Source organism: Microcaecilia unicolor, chromosome 6 (assembly GCF_901765095.1).
Source record: "Microcaecilia unicolor chromosome 6, aMicUni1.1, whole genome shotgun sequence".
Classification (NCBI taxonomy): domain Eukaryota; kingdom Metazoa; phylum Chordata; class Amphibia; order Gymnophiona; family Siphonopidae; genus Microcaecilia; species Microcaecilia unicolor.
The window spans coordinates 274,234,274-274,254,024 of NC_044036.1; the positions used below are offsets into that span (position 1 = coordinate 274,234,274).

General features: G+C 43.8%; 1 protein-coding gene across 1 annotated transcript in view; it reads left to right on the top strand.

The window, feature by feature from the left end:
- The first annotated feature begins 5,852 nt into the window (after positions 1 to 5,852).
- Positions 5,853 to 19,751, top strand: part of LOC115472533 (60S ribosomal protein L11-like) — a 61,688-nt gene continuing 47,789 nt past the window's right edge. Inside the window, exons 1-3 of the mRNA XM_030206827.1 lie at positions 5,853 to 5,879; positions 11,332 to 11,408; positions 14,753 to 14,824. Of these exons, the coding sequence (XP_030062687.1) occupies positions 5,853 to 5,879; positions 11,332 to 11,408; positions 14,753 to 14,824 (176 nt within the window). The remainder of the gene's footprint in view (positions 5,880 to 11,331; positions 11,409 to 14,752; positions 14,825 to 19,751) is intronic.

Consider the following 19,751-nt stretch of genomic DNA (forward strand, 5'->3'; position numbering starts at 1 on the left):
ATTTCTGTGAGTAAGTGTATGAGTAGTGTTGAATTATAGGGGATGGGAGATCATAAGTGGATGTATGATGCATTGATGAACAGTGAGTGTGGACTCTATGTGTTTTGGTTCTTTCCGTGGGAGGGGCCAGGATTCGTAGTGCACTGGTCCCCCTCACATGCCAGGACACCAACCGGGCACCCTTGGGGGCACTTTTACAAAAAAAAACAAAACAAGGTAAAACAGCTCCCAGGTGCATAGCACCCTTCCCTTGGGTGTTGAGCCCCCCAAATCCCCCTCAAAACCCACTGCCCACAAGTCTACACCATTACTATAGCCCTAAGGGGTGAAGGGGGGCACCTACATGTGGGTACAGTGGGTTTGGGGGGCGGTTTGGAGGGCTCCCATTTACCAGCACAAGTGTAACAGGTGGAGGGGGATGGGCCTGGGTCCACCTGCCTGAACTCCACTGCACCCCCTAATAACTGCTCCAGTGACCTGCATACTGCTGCCAGGGAGGTGGGTATGACATTTGAGGGTGAAAATAAAAAGTTGTGAAACGGCATATTTTGTGGTGGGAGGGGGTTTGTGACCACTGGGGGAGTCAGGGGAAGTCATCCCCGATTCCCTCCAGTGGTCATCTGGTCATTTAGGGCACTTTTTGGGGCCTTATTCGTGGAAAAACTGGGTCCAGGAAAAGTGCCCTAAATTCTCGCTAAAAGCGCATATTTTTTTCCATTATCGGCGAAAGGCGCCCATCTCTGATCGGCCGATAACCACTCCCCAGTTCCGCCTTCACCACGCCTTCGACACGCCCCCATCAACTTTGTCCACATCCGTGACGGAGTGCAGTTGAAAACGTCCAAATTCGGCTTTTGATTATACCGCTTTATTCGTTTTTGTGAGATAAACGTCTATCTCCCGATTTGGGTCACAATATAGGCGTTTTTCTATTTCGATTATAAGCAGGACTGTGAGCTATATCAAAAAGAAGCACCAGGAGCCATCAAAATCGGGACACAGTTTCTTTAATCATATAACTTGAATGTCAATTCTTCCCTTAATGACCCGACATGGGCCGTGTTTCGATGCTAAGCACCTGCATCAGGGTCAAAAAAGTTGTGACATCTAAGGAATAGCAGAGCTTACTCCTTTTAGGGTAACAATTAAGATGAGTTGTCCCATTGGATGCCAAAGAAATATACCTACGCAGCTTAGTAAAAGGGCCCCTGAGGTAGGGAAGTTGGATAAAAAGAAACAGGTAACTGATTAGATAAAGGGAAAAGGAAAATTGAAGACTACAGGCAGTGGAATGGAGTTGACTACTAGGGTCATGTCCCAACCAACATTTTTCTAACACAATATCAGCAAATAGAAAGTTTGGGAACAAGGCCAAAAAAAAGGGTGATTTGGCTGCTCCAGCCAAAAAGATTATCCACTGTCCCAGCTGAAGATAAACAAACAGATCAACCTTTAAAGAACAGATTAAGATGGGGGTTAGCAGAATGGATGAAATATATGGAAATACCAAGAAAAAAATGTGGACTGAGTCAGTGGAATACAAGTAAAAAAAATCAAAGAAGGAAGGCTTGAGGAAAATGTCAGGTTTCTTGAAAAGGTAGTGAGTAGGGCCAGCAGGGTGATAGCAACTATTACTACCATTGTGTGCTATGGTAGTGATGAATTTATCTCTAGTACTACTTCCTCACAGTCTAACCCTATCTACATTGATATGTAGGGTTCCATTTACTAAGCTAAGCAATTACTGTGCATTAACAATTAACAAAGAGGCCCTTTTACTAAGATGCTCAGCATGTGCTCTGAATTTAGTGTACTGGGAAGACTCTTTATTGCACTTATTGCATTGCTACATGCACCTGTGTGCTAGTGTTACATGGCAATGCATACAACACAGTTACCTGGCTTGTCAAAAAAGATGACATCACAATGGTGCTGGTTCCCCCTTTCCCGATCCTCCCTGATCCTCCTGATCCTTCCCCCAGTGCATCAACTACCCCCTCCAGTCCCCCTTCCCCCAGTGCCACAGTTACATCTTTGTCATACCCCCTAGGTCAACCCCCCAACAGACCCCAGCACCTCTACAAACCAAATCCCCTCTTGAGTAGAGCGAGACCAGCTCCCACCTCCACCCCTGGGACTCATCCTGAGGTTCTATGGTGGAACGGGATGGAAGTGGTCCTCATCCATTCCCATCCCATCTGGTGCCAAGTTTCAAAGTGACACAGATGACCCCTAGCAGTAGTCTAATGGTACTGCACTAGGGGACTTCCATGCAGAAGGGGCATAGAATGATCTGTGACTGTGTCTTACAGTTAATGCAGAGGTCAGTACTATGTGGCACCTATTACCATAGGAGGTAACAGAGAAAACACCACCTCAGAAGGTCTAGCTAACTGTGTCTTGCATTATCTGTGTGCAGTTAATGTGCAGTAGCACATTTTTATCTTTGTTAGCTGCACTTGGAGGTGCTGGAAACACCTGCAACAGTTAATGCAGAGAGTTTGTAATTACCACTTGGTAAGTGCAAAACCTTAGCACAACTTAGCAAATGAGGCCCATAAGATGCATCAGCAGCACAAGAAGAGTAGGTTAGCAAAGAAGTGGAATATCAGAGTTAGAGAAGGAGTTCTGCTGATAATGTACTGCAGTATCCAGTGGTGTGCTGGTAAATGTTTAACAACAGGCTCTCTCCCTGGTCCCCCTCTGCGCCCCCCATCCCCCTCTGTGCCCCCCCCCCCCAAATTGCAGAGCTGACTATAGCCGGGGAGAGAGCCTGGGGGGGTGGCAATGTATTATCCAGGAAAAAAAATTTAAATGATCCCAGGTTCCAATCTAATTCATGTTTAATGTGGGATAAAATGCCATAAATAAGTAAATAAATATAAACTTTTAATGTTGAGCACCTGATTCTCAAAGTGAACATATTCTAAACACTATAATGAAAATAAAATGATTTTTTTTTCTACCTTTGTTATCTGGTGACTGTTTTTCTGATCATGCTGGTCCAGTATCCGATTCTGCTGCTATCTGTCCTCTTAACTCCGTTTCCAGGGCTTCCTTTCCATTTATTTCTTTCCATTTCTCCTTTCTTCTTCATTTCGGGTCCTCAGCTTCTGCCTATTTTCTTCATCCATGCGCAGTTTTTCTCCTCTCTTTCTTTTCCCTCATCTCATCTCCTTCCTCACTATTCTCTCCCCTCCATCCATGTCCAGCATTTCTTCTCTCTCCCCTCCTCTCCCCTGCCCTGCATGCACCCATGCCCAGTAGTGACTCTTCTTTCCCCTGTCCTCCATCCACCCATGCCCAGCAGTGACCCTCCTCTCCCCTGCCCTCCATCCACCCATGCCCAGCAGTGACCCTAATCTCCCCTGCCCTCCATCCACCCATGTCCAGCAGTGACCCTAATGTCCCCTGCCCTCCATCCACCCATGCCCAGCAGTGATCCTTCTTCCCCTGTCCTCCATCCACCCATGCCCAGCAGTGACCCTCCTCTCCCCTGCCCTCCACCCACCCATGCCCAGCAGTGAACCTAATCTCCCCTGCCCTCCATCCACCCATGCCCAGCAGTGACCCTTCTTTCCCCTGTCCTCCATCCACCCATGCCCAGCAGTGACCCTCCTCTCCCCTGCCCTCCATCCACCCATGCCCAGCAGTGACCCTAATCTCCCCTGCCCTCCATCCACCCATGTCCAGCAGTGACCCTCCTCTCCCCTGCCCTCCATCCATCCATGCCCAGCAGTGACCCTTCTTTCCCCTGTCCTCCATCCACCCATGCCCAGGGACTCCCTTCTCTCCCCTGCCACCCCTCCCATGTTGCTCACTGGCGACTTCTCCTCCCTCCCTCCCTCCGGATCCGTCCCTCACCGACCTGACTCTTCTAATTCTTCAGCGGGGCAGGCAGTCTTGCCTGCCCGCTACCAGCGCTGACTCTCCCCTGCCGGTTCGCACTTCAAAATGGCCACCGAAGTCTCGCGAGGCTGCCCGTGGAAGTCTCGGCAGCCATTTTTAAAGCGCAAACTGGCAGGGGAGAGTCAGCGCTGGTAGTGGGCAGACAAGATTGCCTGCCCCACTGAAGAATTAGAAGAGTCAGGTGAGGGACCGGATCGGGCGGGCGGGAGGGAGGAGAGCCGGCTCGCAGTGGGAAACAACCGGCTCGCAAGTCGGTACAAAATGTAACAACCGGCTCTTGAAAGCCGGTGCGAGCCGGCTCCAGCACACCACTGGCAGTATCCTTCATCTGCAGTCTACTGGTGCAATATCGAGAGTCTCATGAGGAAAAAGAATCCTACAGAGATTAGAATGATGAGAAAAGCAAAATGACAAAGGACCTGGAAAGATGAAAAGAAGCAAAACAAAACCTAAGCTGTAGTTACAAAAGTGTATGTGCACCTGAAAAGCACTGGCAGATACTCTTACTAAGAGGCTTAAAATTAAGGCAGTGTATACAGAGGAAGATGAAGCCACCAAATGGACTTGGATGTGAGGGAAATCTGAGGTGAGAAAATTTACACCTCCCAACAGACTCATTCTGTGACAGATTGGTGCCAAGATACAGCAGGGGAACAAGAAGTCCCTCTTCAAAAATAGAGGCCAACCAAAGTTTCCCAACCTCTTTCTGCCAGGTTTCGGTTTTGGCTGAAAATTTATTGTAATTATCAGCCATGTTTTCCGTTTCATCTGAAAGTGACCATGAGTTTTTGTTGAAAGCGGAAAACTTGTACTTTGTCCTGTTTGTCTTCCTCCCTCCCCCCCTCCAGACCCCCAGAGTGCCTCTCCCTTCCACCCATAGGCCCCCTAGGCCTATCATATAATCCCTGGTGGTCTAGGGGTATAGTTGGGACAGGAGCAATTTACACCTGTCTGTTCTGGCTGTGCTCTCAAAATGACAGTGACAGGAGTATCACTCTGCCCTGACTACACCCCTAGACCACCAGTGATTGTAAGGTAGTCCTGAGGGGGAGGGGCTACTCTTTGTATTTTTGTATATTTTTTTTTGTATTGCAGTTATGATCTTGTACAATAGTTTATATGGTAAGTAGAGTGCTCTTTTGATATGAAATTTTAACAGGAATTTCAGTCTGTAAATTTGGAATGATAAGCTCCTTAGGAATTAGCCTTTCAGTGGAGTTATGATGTCAGCTGTCACTCCAAATGTATTGCAAAGTCAGACAATGTAAAAGCACTGTGGCTTTTAGTTTGTTTTCATTAGCTGCAGTCCATGTGTGAAGTGGCTATTCTGTTTGGAGGTAAAATATGGTCTTTCATTGTTTAAATTATTATATTCTGGTTTGAATAGGGTTTAACAGACTGCAAGCTTTGGCAATTCTCAGCGGCCCTCGCTGGTTCACATTCAAACAACCAAACTTGAGTTTTTGGTTTTGGCTTCGGCATTGACCTCAAATGATGAGTTTCGGCCGCAAACTTTCAGACAGTTTCAGTTGCAGTTCCGTTTTTGCCCAAAACTAAACAAAGCAGTTTCAGTCTGCCTCTATTCAAAATACAGAATAGGCACGTGATGAAAGGAGATACCTCAGCAGAGAAATGAGGTGCAGAGTGCAAAGGCAATGTCTGTCATGTGGATGCTGCTGGCTAACATAATTCTGACCACTTCTTTTTCCTGATCTCCTTTAAATTATTTTAAGTTCTCTCTGTGAAATTTTGCCCTACCTTTCCTAGTGTTCTGTGGCTCCTGCCTGCATCTAGCTCCTTCTTCACCCCACTCCCTCCCAGCACACAAAGGGTTACTCTGCTTCAGGTTTTACAGCTGAGGATGGTAGAAGGGGCTGAAATACCATGAAACAATATGGTAGTGGTAGAGTGATAAAGGGAGCGAGAAAAGTGACCAGGTTCAAATGGACGATGATCTCCCACTAGCTCAGGTAAGGGCAAGACAATCGCCATGCTATCAAGTTTGGCATGGAATAGAGGGCTACTTGGTGTGAACTAAGTAGTGGATTTGGGAGATAGTTCTATAAGGTGAGGCCTACTTGTAGACATTAAGAAGATACATAAATTGTGACATTCCAGTCATTTATGCACATCAGTGATCACTTGCATAAATGACCTTTTTGAGACTATTGACTAGCAGAATAGTCTGGGCCTTGATTTGATGGTGCATATTCTGCAGCTTGGACATGTGAATGGACAGAGTTTGGATGGAGTGTGGACAGGGCGCACCAGTATGTACGTGCTTAAATTGTAGAATACTATATTTTATGCTTATTTTATCACACACCTAGGTCTGGGCATTTACACCAGCTATAGGGCTGGTCATACCTTACACCTATCTGCATCTGATAATATTCTATAAGGTGCGCACATTGCAAGTAGACTGCCCGTGACATACCTATGCTCCACCCACTAGTACCGCTGTTATGCATCATGGGCCAGATTCTATATAGTGTGCCTGAAAAATCTGCGTGGAAAACGTTTCCGCCTAAGTGTATAAGCTGCACCTAGATTTAGGTGTGGTATATGGAATACGCTTAGGGCCCTATTTACTAAGATGCGTTACTGTTTTTAGCATGCCTACACTTAGCATGCGCGCTAAACATGTAGGGATATTGTAGGCGTGTACATGGTTAACGCGTGTTAAAAACGTTAATGCACCTATAACGCTGCTTATTAAACAGGGCCCTTATTAAACAGGGCCCTTAGTTGATATCCTAGTGCCTAAAACTACGTGCCTCCATTAACACCAATGAAAACATGGCATAAATCCCCATGCATAGATTTAGGTACACAGGGCCACATTCTATTACAACGCAAGGAATTTTTGGAACTCCCACAAAATGCCCATTTCCCTGCCCCCAACCATGCCCCCTTTGTCTGCATGCATTAGAATTTAGGCACACTTCATTACAGAATATGCTTAGTGATTTAAATTCTAATTATTGCCAATTAGTGCTCATCATTGCTTGTTAAGTGCTGTTAATAATGCTGATTGGCTTGTTAAGCCAATTAAGTTACGCGCATTGTTATAGAATACGCCTAGATTTTGGCATAGATCTGTAGGCACGCTATATAGAATCCAGCGGCATGCAATTAGCGCACCAGTGTTAAATGCCGATATGCACACAAGTATATCTTATGTACCTGTTCTATAAATTTGTTTGCGCAACTGGCTTCTAAATTTAGGCACCTTTTATAGAATTGCCTTTTCAGTAAATCGATTAATAGTAACCAATTAGAGCAGTGGTTCTTGACCCTCTCCTGGAGGCACACCTAGACAGTAGGGTTTTGATACAAAATGTTCCGCACTCTTGAGCTGAAGATGCCATGGACTCATTTCTTAGCACTGAGCAAAGGATGATGAGCCATGAATGCCCCAGAGAAGACAAGTAGTACCTCTCTTCAATCAAATGACAGAGCTGCACATTTGTTGGAAAAGAATCAATGATGAAAAATCTGTTTCAAAGAAGAGAAGGACTTTGTTTTGATATATTTTTTTTTTTTTGCTCAATTTATTTTTTTTTAATCTTTTGACAGTTTGAAAGGAAGAAATCACAAAAGAGGAAGTGTTTGCAAACCACAGTTTAAAGGAGTGCCTTTTAAAATAACAAACGGACGAAGGTTGTTCTCATCCAAGTGCTGAACTATTTCCTAAATCCACTTTCCAAAATTCTGAGGTTTGTACCAGTGGGGCCTTTGCCGGAATCCCAATCACTTTCCAACTAGAGCAAGTTCCCTTCCAAGCTCTGAAACAAAGTTTAATTCCCCCTAAATATTTATAGTTCAATAATGAAGCATCCCTTGCATGCACAGGTTGACTAAATGTTTGTTAAGCCACTTAGGGGGATTTTTACAAAGGCACACTAGTGTTTTTAGCTCGCCCTAACCATTAGCGTGTGCTAAATGCTAGATACATCCATAGGAATATATGGGCATCTCTAGTGTTTAGTGCTTGCTTATTTTTAGCGTGCGCTAAAAATGCTACTGCATCTTTGTAAAAGGACTCCTTAGCTTACTTTTGTACTTGTATAACTGTTACAAATTTTCTAAGAGAAACTTTCCCCTGTACTGTGCCAGTGTTGTAACTGCAGTAAATGAAACTAGATGCACTTGGAGGGCAATTTTTTAAAGGGGTTTCTACACTTAGGCACATACCCCTGGATTCTATATGTTGTGCCCAAATTTGGGTGCACCGCTAAAATGCACAAGCAACCTAATTGCACAACAAGCCATCAACTATCAATAATTGATGTTTATTGGCAGGGACGGCCCCTGGGCAGTGAGGGTCATTGGGCCCCTTCCCCCTTCCCACACATTACAGCCCCCCTACTCCCACAGTTGCCATCTCCTCCTGCACACTATAATCACCCAAGTCTCAGATTCTTCGGAGGGCAGAAAAGAACCCCACTCTTTCCTGCCCACTACCATTATTCTGCCCTGCACTGCCATGTTTTAAAAATGGGTAACTAGACTTCCCGTGGTAGTCTTGCAGGTCTCAGCGGTCTGCCACAGTGAATCTTGGCAGCCATTTTTAAAACTTGGTGGCAGTGAGCAGGAAAGAGTGTTGTTCTTTCCTGCCTCCACAGAGGCCACTACACCTCCAGGGCCCTTCAAGGTGGAACTGGAGAGGGCCCACTGAAGCTCAGGGGGCTGTAGTGGACAGTGACAGCAGCAGTGGCAGCAAGGGGGAGAGAGAGCATCTAGGCTCCCAGGCACTGCCCGATTGCTAGAATGATTAGTCCGCCCCTGTTAAATGTGTAGCCCAAAAGAGGGCAAGACCATGGGAGGGGCATGGGCAGGTCAGGGACATTCCAAGAAATTGTGCACATTGTTATAGAATACTAGATCAGCACACCCAACTTGGGTGCCAGCATTTATACCGGGTTTCAACAGGCATAAGTCTGGTACCTAAAGTTAGTGCGCAGGAATCGGTATTAAGTGCAATTCTATAAAGGGTGTGTGTCCTTTATAGACTCATGCTTAGTTTAAATCTTTTTTGACACCCATTTTTTAGTGTGATTGATAGAATCTGGCCGATGGAGAGTGCCTAATTGGAGCTTGTTCCATAAAAAAATGTGGAGGGGCATTTTTGATATGACATCTGAGTCGGACTTTGGACGTTTTGCGCAAAACGTCAAAAATCCAAACAAGAAATAAGCCAATTTTTGAAAAAAGCAAAACATCTATTTTTTTTTTAATACTGTTTCGAACAAGAGTTTGTACTTTGGACGTTTTTGTTTCTGGTCCATATTTGGGGGAAAAAAAGGAATAAATGCAAAATGTAGAAAATCAAGCCATGAGGATATAGGAGGGAGCCAGCATTTTCAGGAGAGCAATGGGGCACCCTAGAGGGCACTTCTGTGCACTTCATAAAAATACTCCCAAGTACACAACTCACTTTTGCTTCCTTATCTTGTCCCCTGAGGTCTCCAAAACCCACCGTCCTCCACCGTACACAACTACAATAGCCCTTATGGGTGAAGGGGGCACCTATATGTGGGTACAGTGGGTTTTGGGTGACTTTTGGAGGGCTCACAGTTTCCACTACAAGCGTAACAGGCAGGGAGAGGTATGGGCCTTGGTCCATCTGTCTACAGTGCACTGCACCCACAACTATACTACTCTGAGGACCTGCATACTGCTCTAATAGACCTGGCTATAACAAATGAGTCTGTCATAAAGGCTGGTAAGTCATATTTTTATTTACATCTTGGGAGGTCAGAGGGGGTCAGTGACCACTGGGAGTGTATTGGGGGGTCACCCCGATTCCCTCCAGTGGTCATATTTATTTATTTGCTGCATTTGTATCCCACATTTTCCCACTTATTTGCAGGCTCAATGTGGCTTACAATATTACATCATGTCAAGCGTCATTCAAGAGTAGATACACAGTTAATTACACACCGAGCAAGTGTAACAATAGATATAATCAATTCAGTAAACAAGAAAACAGTCAGAATATCAAGTGAGTAGCGATGTGTTAGAAATTCTATTATTGATTATTACGGTAAGTCTTGTTGAAAAGGTAAGTCTTTAATGATTTTCGAAAGTTGATTAGGTTGTGAATAGACTTCAGATCAAGTGGCAATGCATTCCACATCAGTGTGCCAATGTAGGAAAAGCTAGACGCATGTACTAGCTTGTATTTTAGACCTTTGCAGCTTAGTCATTTAGGGCACCCTTTTGTGCCTTTTTTGTTCCGAAAACAGGTCTAGACCAAAATGTTGAAGTTTCAGCCCCAGACGTCCATTATGGCTGTAAAACGTCCAAGTGCTATGAATGCCCTAAGCCCACTCCTGAAACACCCCCAACATGCCCCTTGCGATTTGGACACATTGCAGACAAATTGCATAGATAAACGTCTGCAAAATAGGCTTTGAAAATACTGATTTGGACATTTTCAGAAGAAAAACACCCGAATGGTGCTTTATGACACTTTTTGGACATTTTTCTCTTTTGAAAATGAGCCCCATAGGCAGTGACCATCCTAGGGGGGCTGACACCCGGGGCGGATCGCCAATGCGCCCCGCCCCCTGGGTGCAGCGCCCCCCCCCCCCCCCGGGTACAGCGCGGACCCCCCCCGGCGAAAGGACCCGCCGTGAAGGAACCCCCCCAGGTGCACGCCGCTGGGGGGGTGCCGTGCGCGCCTGTCCTCCGTTGTTCCATGCTTCTTCTCTGCCCCGGAACAGGAAGTAACCTGTTCCGGGGCAGAGAAGAAGCATGGAACAACGGAGGACAGACGCGCATGGCACCCTCCCCCCCCAGCGGCATGCACCCGGGGCGGACCGCACCTACCGCCCCCCCTAGAAACGCCACTGCCCATAGGCACCTACTTTCCTTCACAGAAGACTAGCATCAGTACGTATGCATGTATGTATTAGGCCCAATCACTTACGCACTGGTGTAATTGCTTGCACCCAGATTCTTGCAATATATGCATAACTTATAGTATTATAAAAGTTATACATGTAAGTCTGTACTCCGCCCATGAGTGTGTCGCCTTCAAACTATGCACAACCTAAGATTTGCATGTAGATATAGACTAGGACATAGCTAAGCTATTGACATTTATGAGCATATGTGTACATATTTATGTGTATAAAACAAAGAGAACTGCTGTCACAAAATGACTACTAACAACTGAATAGTATACCAAAATAGCGGAAAAAGCCTCAAAAAGCTTCCAGGTCTTGAATTGATCTGTTGAAGCTATATCGGGTCAAAAGACCCTACTTTCATCATTGGCACAAAAAAACGCTACTGTTTAAACTAATTAGTTGTGCTTTACTAATGAAACTATCAATGTTAAATAGACACCACACTTATCTTTATAGCGGGTGCTTCATGGATAGCGTAAATCGCTGAATTTTTCTCTTCCAGGTACAAGTGCAGGGCCGACAATGGCCAGCGTTTCGCAAGGCTGCTTCAGGGCCTCTATCGCACAGTTTGGAAGAAAGGTCAGCCCGAAATGTTACGCTCTCCTATTTATATGTATATGCCAGTATTCAAGTCATGTAGGCACATCTGTGGTGCCTAAATATCGGTGCCTTCTTTACAGAATTAACCCCATTAATCTGAATATGCAATATACATGTGTCCTCTTCTTCCTGATCAGGTTACATTCCTGGAAATCTATGAACTTAGAGTAGTTAATTATACATACCTATTGAAACTGGGTGGCTTTATTTGGACATTCAATAAGGGTTATTATCACTTCAGGGGATCTAGCTAACTAGCACCTTAGGTCAGCTAGATTTATTTATTTATTCAAATTTATTAAATGCCTCTATAATAAAAACACAATGAAGCAATTCACAAGTCTCAAATGCAATCATCAAAAACAATATATAATTCATACCCCTATTATTAAAATCTTTCCTATTCTAACACATCTAAAAAATCCTAATCCTTGCCAACCATAAATAACCCCACCCTAATCCTCCGCAGCCAAGCCTTTGCTTTTTTTTCACTCTATGCTGAAGTAAATTTTAATTTATCTGATTGGTTAATGAGGAGATTGTATAGCTGTTGGATATTGAACAGCACCTTTATGGGTTCATCAGACTATATAAGTGACAAGGTGGCTTGATGGTTCTCTTGCTAATCTGGTGAACAAGTAGTGCCAGCCATCACTCAGCAGGGACATCTGATGGCCAGACTCTGAATGCATGCATAATGGGTTCTGGAGGGATCTGCAGTCAATTTCAATGGAGATTACTGCTGGAATGGCTAGGCAGTAAAGAAAAGGGTTAAATGGTAGAGAGGGAGGGCTTTTAGATGTAGGTAAAAGTGAGCCACATTCAGGTACAGTAGGTATTTTACGGTCCTTAGAGGGCTTATCATCTAAATTTGTACTTGAGGCAATGGAGAGTTAAGGGCTTCTTTAACAAAGCCATGCTAGCAATTCCTGTGCAGCAAATGAGAGGAAGCCCATAGGAATTGAATGGGTTTCCTCTGATTTGCCAGTTGGGAATCCCTTGCGGCCCTAAGTGACTTGCCCAACCTCACAAGGAGCAGCAGTAGATGAGTTTGAACTAGGCTCCCCTAATTCTCAGTCTGCTGCTCTAACTCAGTGGTTCCCAAACCTGGTCCTGGAGGCACCCCAGCCAGTCAGGCTTTCAAGATATCCACAATGGATATTCATGAAAGAAATTTGCATACCAAGGAAGCAGTGCATGCAAATCTCTCTCATGAATATTCATTGTGGATATCATGAAAACCTGACTGGCTGGGGTGCCTCCAGGACCAGGTTTGAGAACCACTGCTCTAACCACTAAGCTACTCCCTGGATAGTTGAAAGGAAAGACTCAGGGCACTAAGAACCCGGTAAAAGTCAGCTTGATGGCTCTGAAAGCAGAAAATCTGCATGAGAAGCTTTCCAAGAATGATAAACAAATGGATACCTAATTAGAAAGGTAGATTGTACAGTTCCTAAGGATATCACAATGCTGTTACCTGGACTGGACAACATAAAACAATACGGAAAGGGAAAGGGGATGGGATTTGATATAAAGCAAAATAATTTTGTATATTAAATAAACCATTCAAACTTGTTCAAAAACTAAAATGTAATCAAATGAGCAGGAAATGCATTGCAACTGTTGTAAACAGCTAGAGATGTCCCTGTAGTAGGGATTCAAAGGCACCTGCCATATCCAAGATTACTTCGTAGGGGTAGGGTAGGGGTAAGATTCATTGCAAACAATTCTCCAAGATTAACATGAAATGCTTTCTTTCCTATGTCCCTTGCACATCTGCTTTAGTTCAAGATGTGCTGAAAACCAGAGCTGTAGAACCTTGACGTATTATTTCCATGTGGCATGCCTTCTGATGCTACAGAACTGTTGTACGGCTTGCACGTTTCGTTTCTAGAAGCAAAATATTGAATTTAGAAATAAGAAATAAGTGGATGGGGGGGGGGGGTCAAAAATAAGTGGGAAGGAGGTGGGGGATTTGTAAATTATAATCCTCTTTTGCAACAGAGTAATCTGTGAAGCAGCATCATATTAAATGCTCATTACCCTTTATCAAAAAGCCTTCCTTTTTTACATCGCTGTGTTTTCTTCTGTAAAGTGGCTCAACCCAATGCACAAGATTTAATCTGGATTTTTTTTTAAAGACTAGTAAAATGTTTGTGATAAGAGTATTCTTTTATCATCAATGTTCCCTCTAAGGATTGAGCTGATGTGAGCAAAGTTTTTCTTTGCAGCAAAAGACTGAGTTGATATGAGCAAACATTTTCAGTTACATTACCCTGTGAGCACTTTTTACAGATACAAAGGCACACACACACACACTTTCTCTCTCTCTCTCTCTCTCTCTCAGAGGTTGGAAAGAATTTCATGAACCATGCTCTGCATGCTTTCCCTATTTGTTTGCTTGTAGCTTAACTATATGTTTATGTAAATATATGCAAAACAACTTATCTTTTATATGCAGAGCTTGCCAAACACTCACAGCCAAATTCACTCACCAACCAAGAACACACATGAACACCAAACTGAGGATCTTTGATTACCATGCTAGTCTGTATGTTATATGTCATAGAGTACGTACAACAAAAAGGTTTGGCTGATGCTCATTCAAATTGAATTTTTCCAGCTTTTTATGTACTCTTCTGTGTTTTGCATGCACTTAATATTTTTAGGCGCCCACACAAACGGAATACATGCTCACGGTTGTACATTTCTCATACATCATGACTTGTTGTGTGAACAAATATGCAAAAACCAATCCACTAGTTTTCCTATTTATTTATTTTTGGAGGATTGTATTCAAAAAACATTTTTAAAAAAAAGTCAGCTGGAAACCCTGTCAAAAACTCATCCATTGAAAATAGCAGGGCCATGCAGATGTTGCTGGTAGCTGGCATTTTGTAAAGCACCTTTCCTTCTGCTTATGGAAATCCATTGCAATGCTTAGCTGGCTGAGGGTGTGCTATTTATCTTTTTCAAAAGGTCAAACTTTAAGGGAGTTAAATCTATCATCCCGACCCAATCAGATTAAAGTTCACTCACATGATTAGATTGAGCTGTTTTCAGTCTGCTGGCCTCAGGGCACCTCCAGCATTGGCTGTTTTCATCATCTGAGTGCTGATGGTCTTTACCTGCTCCAGACAGATATGAGTGACATTCCACATCAGTGTGTGACGTTCCTGCATCTTTCTGGTGATGTTATCATTGACCCTGAGTGTCCCCTTTCACTTGCACATGAGCCTGAATGAGACAGCTGAACTGATTATTCCAGTTTTGGTTTTTATTCTCTGATCATTTCTTTTTTTGTACTTTTATTTTAATTGCAGGTATAAAATGTGCATCTGGAACCTGAAAGTGGCGTGGGTTTCCATTTCTGGAGTGATAACTAATGAAAGCGGGTGAGAGCAAATGCAATAGGATTCTAGGTCAGACATGCATCCTATAACAAAAGTCCTCCTGTTTTAAATATGAAATGTTTAACCTAATGGGGTATATTTGCGGAAGCACATTGCATTAACATACATGGTTTTTAACATTAGCTGAACATTAAAAAGTGCCAAATGTTATGCGTATTTTGGGAAGGTGGGCAAGACTTATGGTAGCCTCAGTAGAAGATAGTTTCTGTTGCACTATAATGGCAGTCCATTGTTAAAAGTGACCACAGCAGCTCATGAGATACATGAGGGCATTTTAGAAGTATCTACACATGGAAATAGTGGCAATTTTATGTGTAGATTATGTACAAACATTTTATGTTTTTTCTGGCTATTATACACTTGGTTCCAGGCATTGTAGCAACAGTCCTTAGCTCCCCAAGAACCCAGGTTAAAAGGGCAGGAAGGTGCCTATTTTGGCCCTATCTTTTAAATGCACATAGGTGCCTATGGGGCTCATTTTCAAAACAAAAACATCATAAGGTAGCAGAAGGATGTTTTTCACTCAAAAAGAATCCAAGTTATATCCAAAACATGCCCCCTTGAAATTTGGACAAATCTTGGAGCAAAATGTTTAAAATCGAGGGTACTGAAAATCCTGTTTTGCATGGGACATGGGCAGCACCAAGAGATAGATGTTTTCAGAGAACCGCCCAGGTTAGGCTAGGGCATAGCCTCTTATAAGCCCTTATAAGAGGCTTGGGGAGGCTAAGCCTCCCCAGCCCAACTGTGACCTTCTTCGCCTGCTGCCCCCACCCCGCGATGAGCTGCAGGCTTCCCCGCTCCCCAGGTCGTCCATCCCATCTGCCCTCAGCTCCCCCCTAGCCCTCGTTTGCTTCCTGCCATTGCCCTACCTTTAAATATTGCATTTTTCTTCCAGTCGCGGCGCCATTATTAAAAGCAGAAGCAGGCTCTGCTCCAGCCTTCCCTCGCATGGCTCCGCCCTCTTCTGACATATTTCCTGTTTGCGCGAAGGCGGAGCCATGCGAGGGAAGGCTGGAGCCGAGTCTGCTTCTGCTTTTAATAATGGTGCCGCGACTGGAAGAAAAATGCAATATTTAAAGGTAGGGCAATGGCAGGAAGCAAACGAGGGCTAGGGGGGAGCTGAGGGAAGATGGGATGGATGAGCGGGGGATCGGGAATTGGGGGGGCTGGAAGTTAACATTGCTGGATGGAGGGGAGGGCAGGGGGAGAGGAGGGTTGCTGGACATGGGAGCATGGAGGGGAGGGCAGGGGAGAGAAGAGTTATTGGCTCTACATGGGTGGATGGAGGGAAGGGCAGGGGAGAGGAGAGTTGCTATAGAAATGCTAAGTAGTAGTAGTAGTAGTTGCTGGCTGGACAAGAGTGGATGGAGGGAAAGGGAGAGGAAGGTTGCTGGACATAGGTGGATGGAGGGGAGGGCAGGGGGGAGAGGAGAGTTGCTGGACATGGGTGGATGGAGGGGAGGGCAGTGTTTGGAATATGTCCACTTTGAGAATTAGGTGCTCAACATTAAAAGTTTAAATGTATTTACTTATTTATGGCATTTTATCCCACATTAAACATGAATTAGGGTGTTTTGTGGCTCTACATGAGAATTGTGATATTATGATCCCTTGTTTCATATTGTTGACGGTCTGCATTTTCCGTGTGGGTGGTATATTGGTGTATTAGGTTCTGCCCAGTGTAATATTTATGGTACAGTAAGGTTCTGAGTGTGTTTTTGCACAAAGTTGTGCATAGTGTTGAGCGATTGTGGTTAGTATATGCTTTGAGCAACCACTTTATTCTTTGACATATGATACATATCTAATATCTAAATTTAATAAAAGGTATTGTGACTTTTATTTTTTTTCTGTGTTATCAGACAATTATGGATTTAAGCCCCACCCCTAACCCCGCCCCCTTTAGCCTCCCCAAACAGTTGGGCCACCGACCGCCTATGGGCTAGGGGATTGATAACATTGGCTGTAGCAGTCCATTAAGGTAAGGGTATAATAGGTAAATTAAGTAAGTAATATAATGTTAGGAGGGAGAGGAAAATATGTTTCTATTTATTAAAAATTTGAAACCCCACCAAATTTCCCAGAAATGGGTCTAAGCAGTTTACAAGTCTAAAATCAATCTAAGAAAACAGTAAAGAACTCCATAATCATAATAGGACAGTATAAACAATCCACAGCAGTAGGACAGGATAGGTATTCACAAAACACATCGTACCAAAACTAAAAATTAAACCAATAATTACTCAAATTAAATAAAATCAAACACAATTCAATTCTCATCCCATATAGAAAGTGTCAAGCAGGTCAGCTAGGTTGTGATAATTGAGAGGCAAATGCCAGCTCAAAAAAAAAAGAGCTAGAGAAATGCTTTAAATTTAGAAAAAAAAACATGTCCATTATGATGTGAGGGGGGCAAGTTATACAGGTGTAAAGGAAGGAATGATTCAGCTGGGTTTGAAACAAGACTGGAGGTTTGGGGATTTGGATTGGTTGAAGGTGACAGATGAGGATTGATGAATGAAAAGGAGGAGTGAGATTGGGAGGTAAGGAATGAGGAGTTTGGGCAGGCTGTGAGTCAGGGAAGGCTGAGAAGGGAGCAGGAGAGGGAAGTTGAGGGAAGTCTGTGAATTTTGCCTACCCTTCCCAGCCCAATGTATGTAGATGTCTGGTGTTTAGTGTTTGTGGTTGACAGGATGCAGGTTTTATTTCTGTGGGTTATGCTAAATTGTGGGTTGATGGGTCATTTAAGGTGTGAGTGGGAGGTGGGGGTCGGTCACAGCTGGCAGTACAGTTGGCCCAGTATGTGAGGCTTTTGGCTTCAGATGCGGCTGGAATTATACATTGCAAGGGTTAACTATTTAACTTAAAGATTCACTCATGGGCAGCACCACCACCATGAGTAGAAGCCTAGCATGATGACACTGTAAGTCATGCAAAGAAAAGGAGAAAAGATTTGCAATTAAAGGCAGCTAGTTCTGACACCGAATAGCTCAAATTTGTTTGAAGCTGCACTGGGGATGCCAGTAGTTGTATATAGATTACAGTTGTACTTGTTTAAATGGTTAAGTTAATGTTAATGAATATATTGGACTGAATAAAGTATTCAGTGGAGGAGTGGCCTAGTGGTTAGGGTGGTGGACTTTGGTCCTTGGGAACTGAGGAACTGAGTTTGATTCCCACTTCAGGCACAGGCAGCTCCTTGTGACTCTGGGCAAGTCACTTAACCCTCCATTGCCCCATTTAAGCCACATTGAGCCTGCCATGAGTGGAAAAGTGCGAGGTACAAATGTAACAAAAATAAAATAGGAGACACCTGCAGATATAAGGGCTATTGTAGTGGTATACAGTGAGGTACAGTAGGTATTTTTCCACTCCTGGAGTGTTCACCATCTGCTGGGATGTCTGTGTGGCCAGTCAATTAAGAATGATGCCCTCCCCCCCCCCCCCAGACATCCCAATGGTTAGTTTTGGGACATTTTTCTATTGCATATTTTATTTTCCAAAATGGTCCCAAGAGAAAAACTCACTGAGCACAAAATATCTAGAAAAAGGTGATTTTGCAAACCGAAAAGAGAGACATTTTTCAGAATCTAAATGACTATGTTCGCCACTCCATTTTTGTATGTTTTTAACGAAATGTCCAAAATCGGGCTTAAACATTTTATCGAAAATGCTCCTCCATGTGTGTTTATAAAAGACTAGTGCAAATCCAACAGCACCTACATTGAAAGTGCAGACATCACACCTGCTTGATGTCTGTGCATAAAGTAAACAAGTACATGCATAGATTAGCAAGTTTCTTAATGAACATTCATACTTCACAATTCCGTCTGTGCCCTGCCCAGGCTGCATTCCCAGTAACGCCTACAGTGAAAGTATGCTTGTTTGATCTAATGTGCATCCTCCTATGCTTGGCCTAACTTTATACAAACTAACATTCAAACGCCTAAAAAAAAATGAGTTCAAATCAATCAATAAAAAGAATAAAACTCCCCAAAAATCACAGCCAAAACCTAATAATTATAATGGGTGATGGGTGAGTTTCAGAAATCACCAGTCACTTTTACAAACATAGGGGTCCTTTTACTAAGGGGCACTGAAAAATGGGCTGCGGTAGTGTAGGCTCGTGTTTTCGGCACGCACAGAATAATTTCTCAGTGCACTTGTAAAAAATGCCTTTTGGGGAGGGGGCGAAAATGGATGTGCGGCAAAATGAAAATTGGCAAGCATCCATTTTCGGTCTGAGACCTTACCACCAGCCATTGACTTAGTGGTAAAGACTCACGTGTTAACCAGGCGGTAATGGTCTACGTGCACCCAAATGCCGATTACCATCCACGCGCCAGAAAATAAAAATATTTTCTGACGCACGTATCAGATGCACGGCAAAAATGAAATTACCGCATGGCGGGCGGTAACTCAGAATTGGCACACATTGGGCGCGCGTAGGTGCTTCACGCGGCTTAGTAAAAGGGCCCCTGAATGCTATGCAGACAGCAAGTACTTATTGGTCCGCTGTCTAAGTCATGAAAAGGACCTTTAAATTACAGCACTATTTAGGTATTCACATGAGGTATAGTTGATAATTTAAAGTGCACATCATTCATAATGTTCATTAAGGCAGTAAATGGCAAATGTCAATTCTTTTAATCTTTAAGCCTTATAAAAATCAAATGACACTGTTTACTAACCAGCATTATAGCCTACATGGTTAGCACGCACTAAGTGTTGGCGTGCTAAAAGCACTAAAACGCTTCTTCGTAAACAGGGCCCTTAGCTTGCCAACTGAGCAGTCCTTAATCACCCATCTGAACAGTCTATGGGTCCTGTTTACTAAGCCACGATGTAGGTGAGCAAACTTTCTAGCTCGTGCTAAAAATTAGCGCACGCTAATGCTAGAGACACC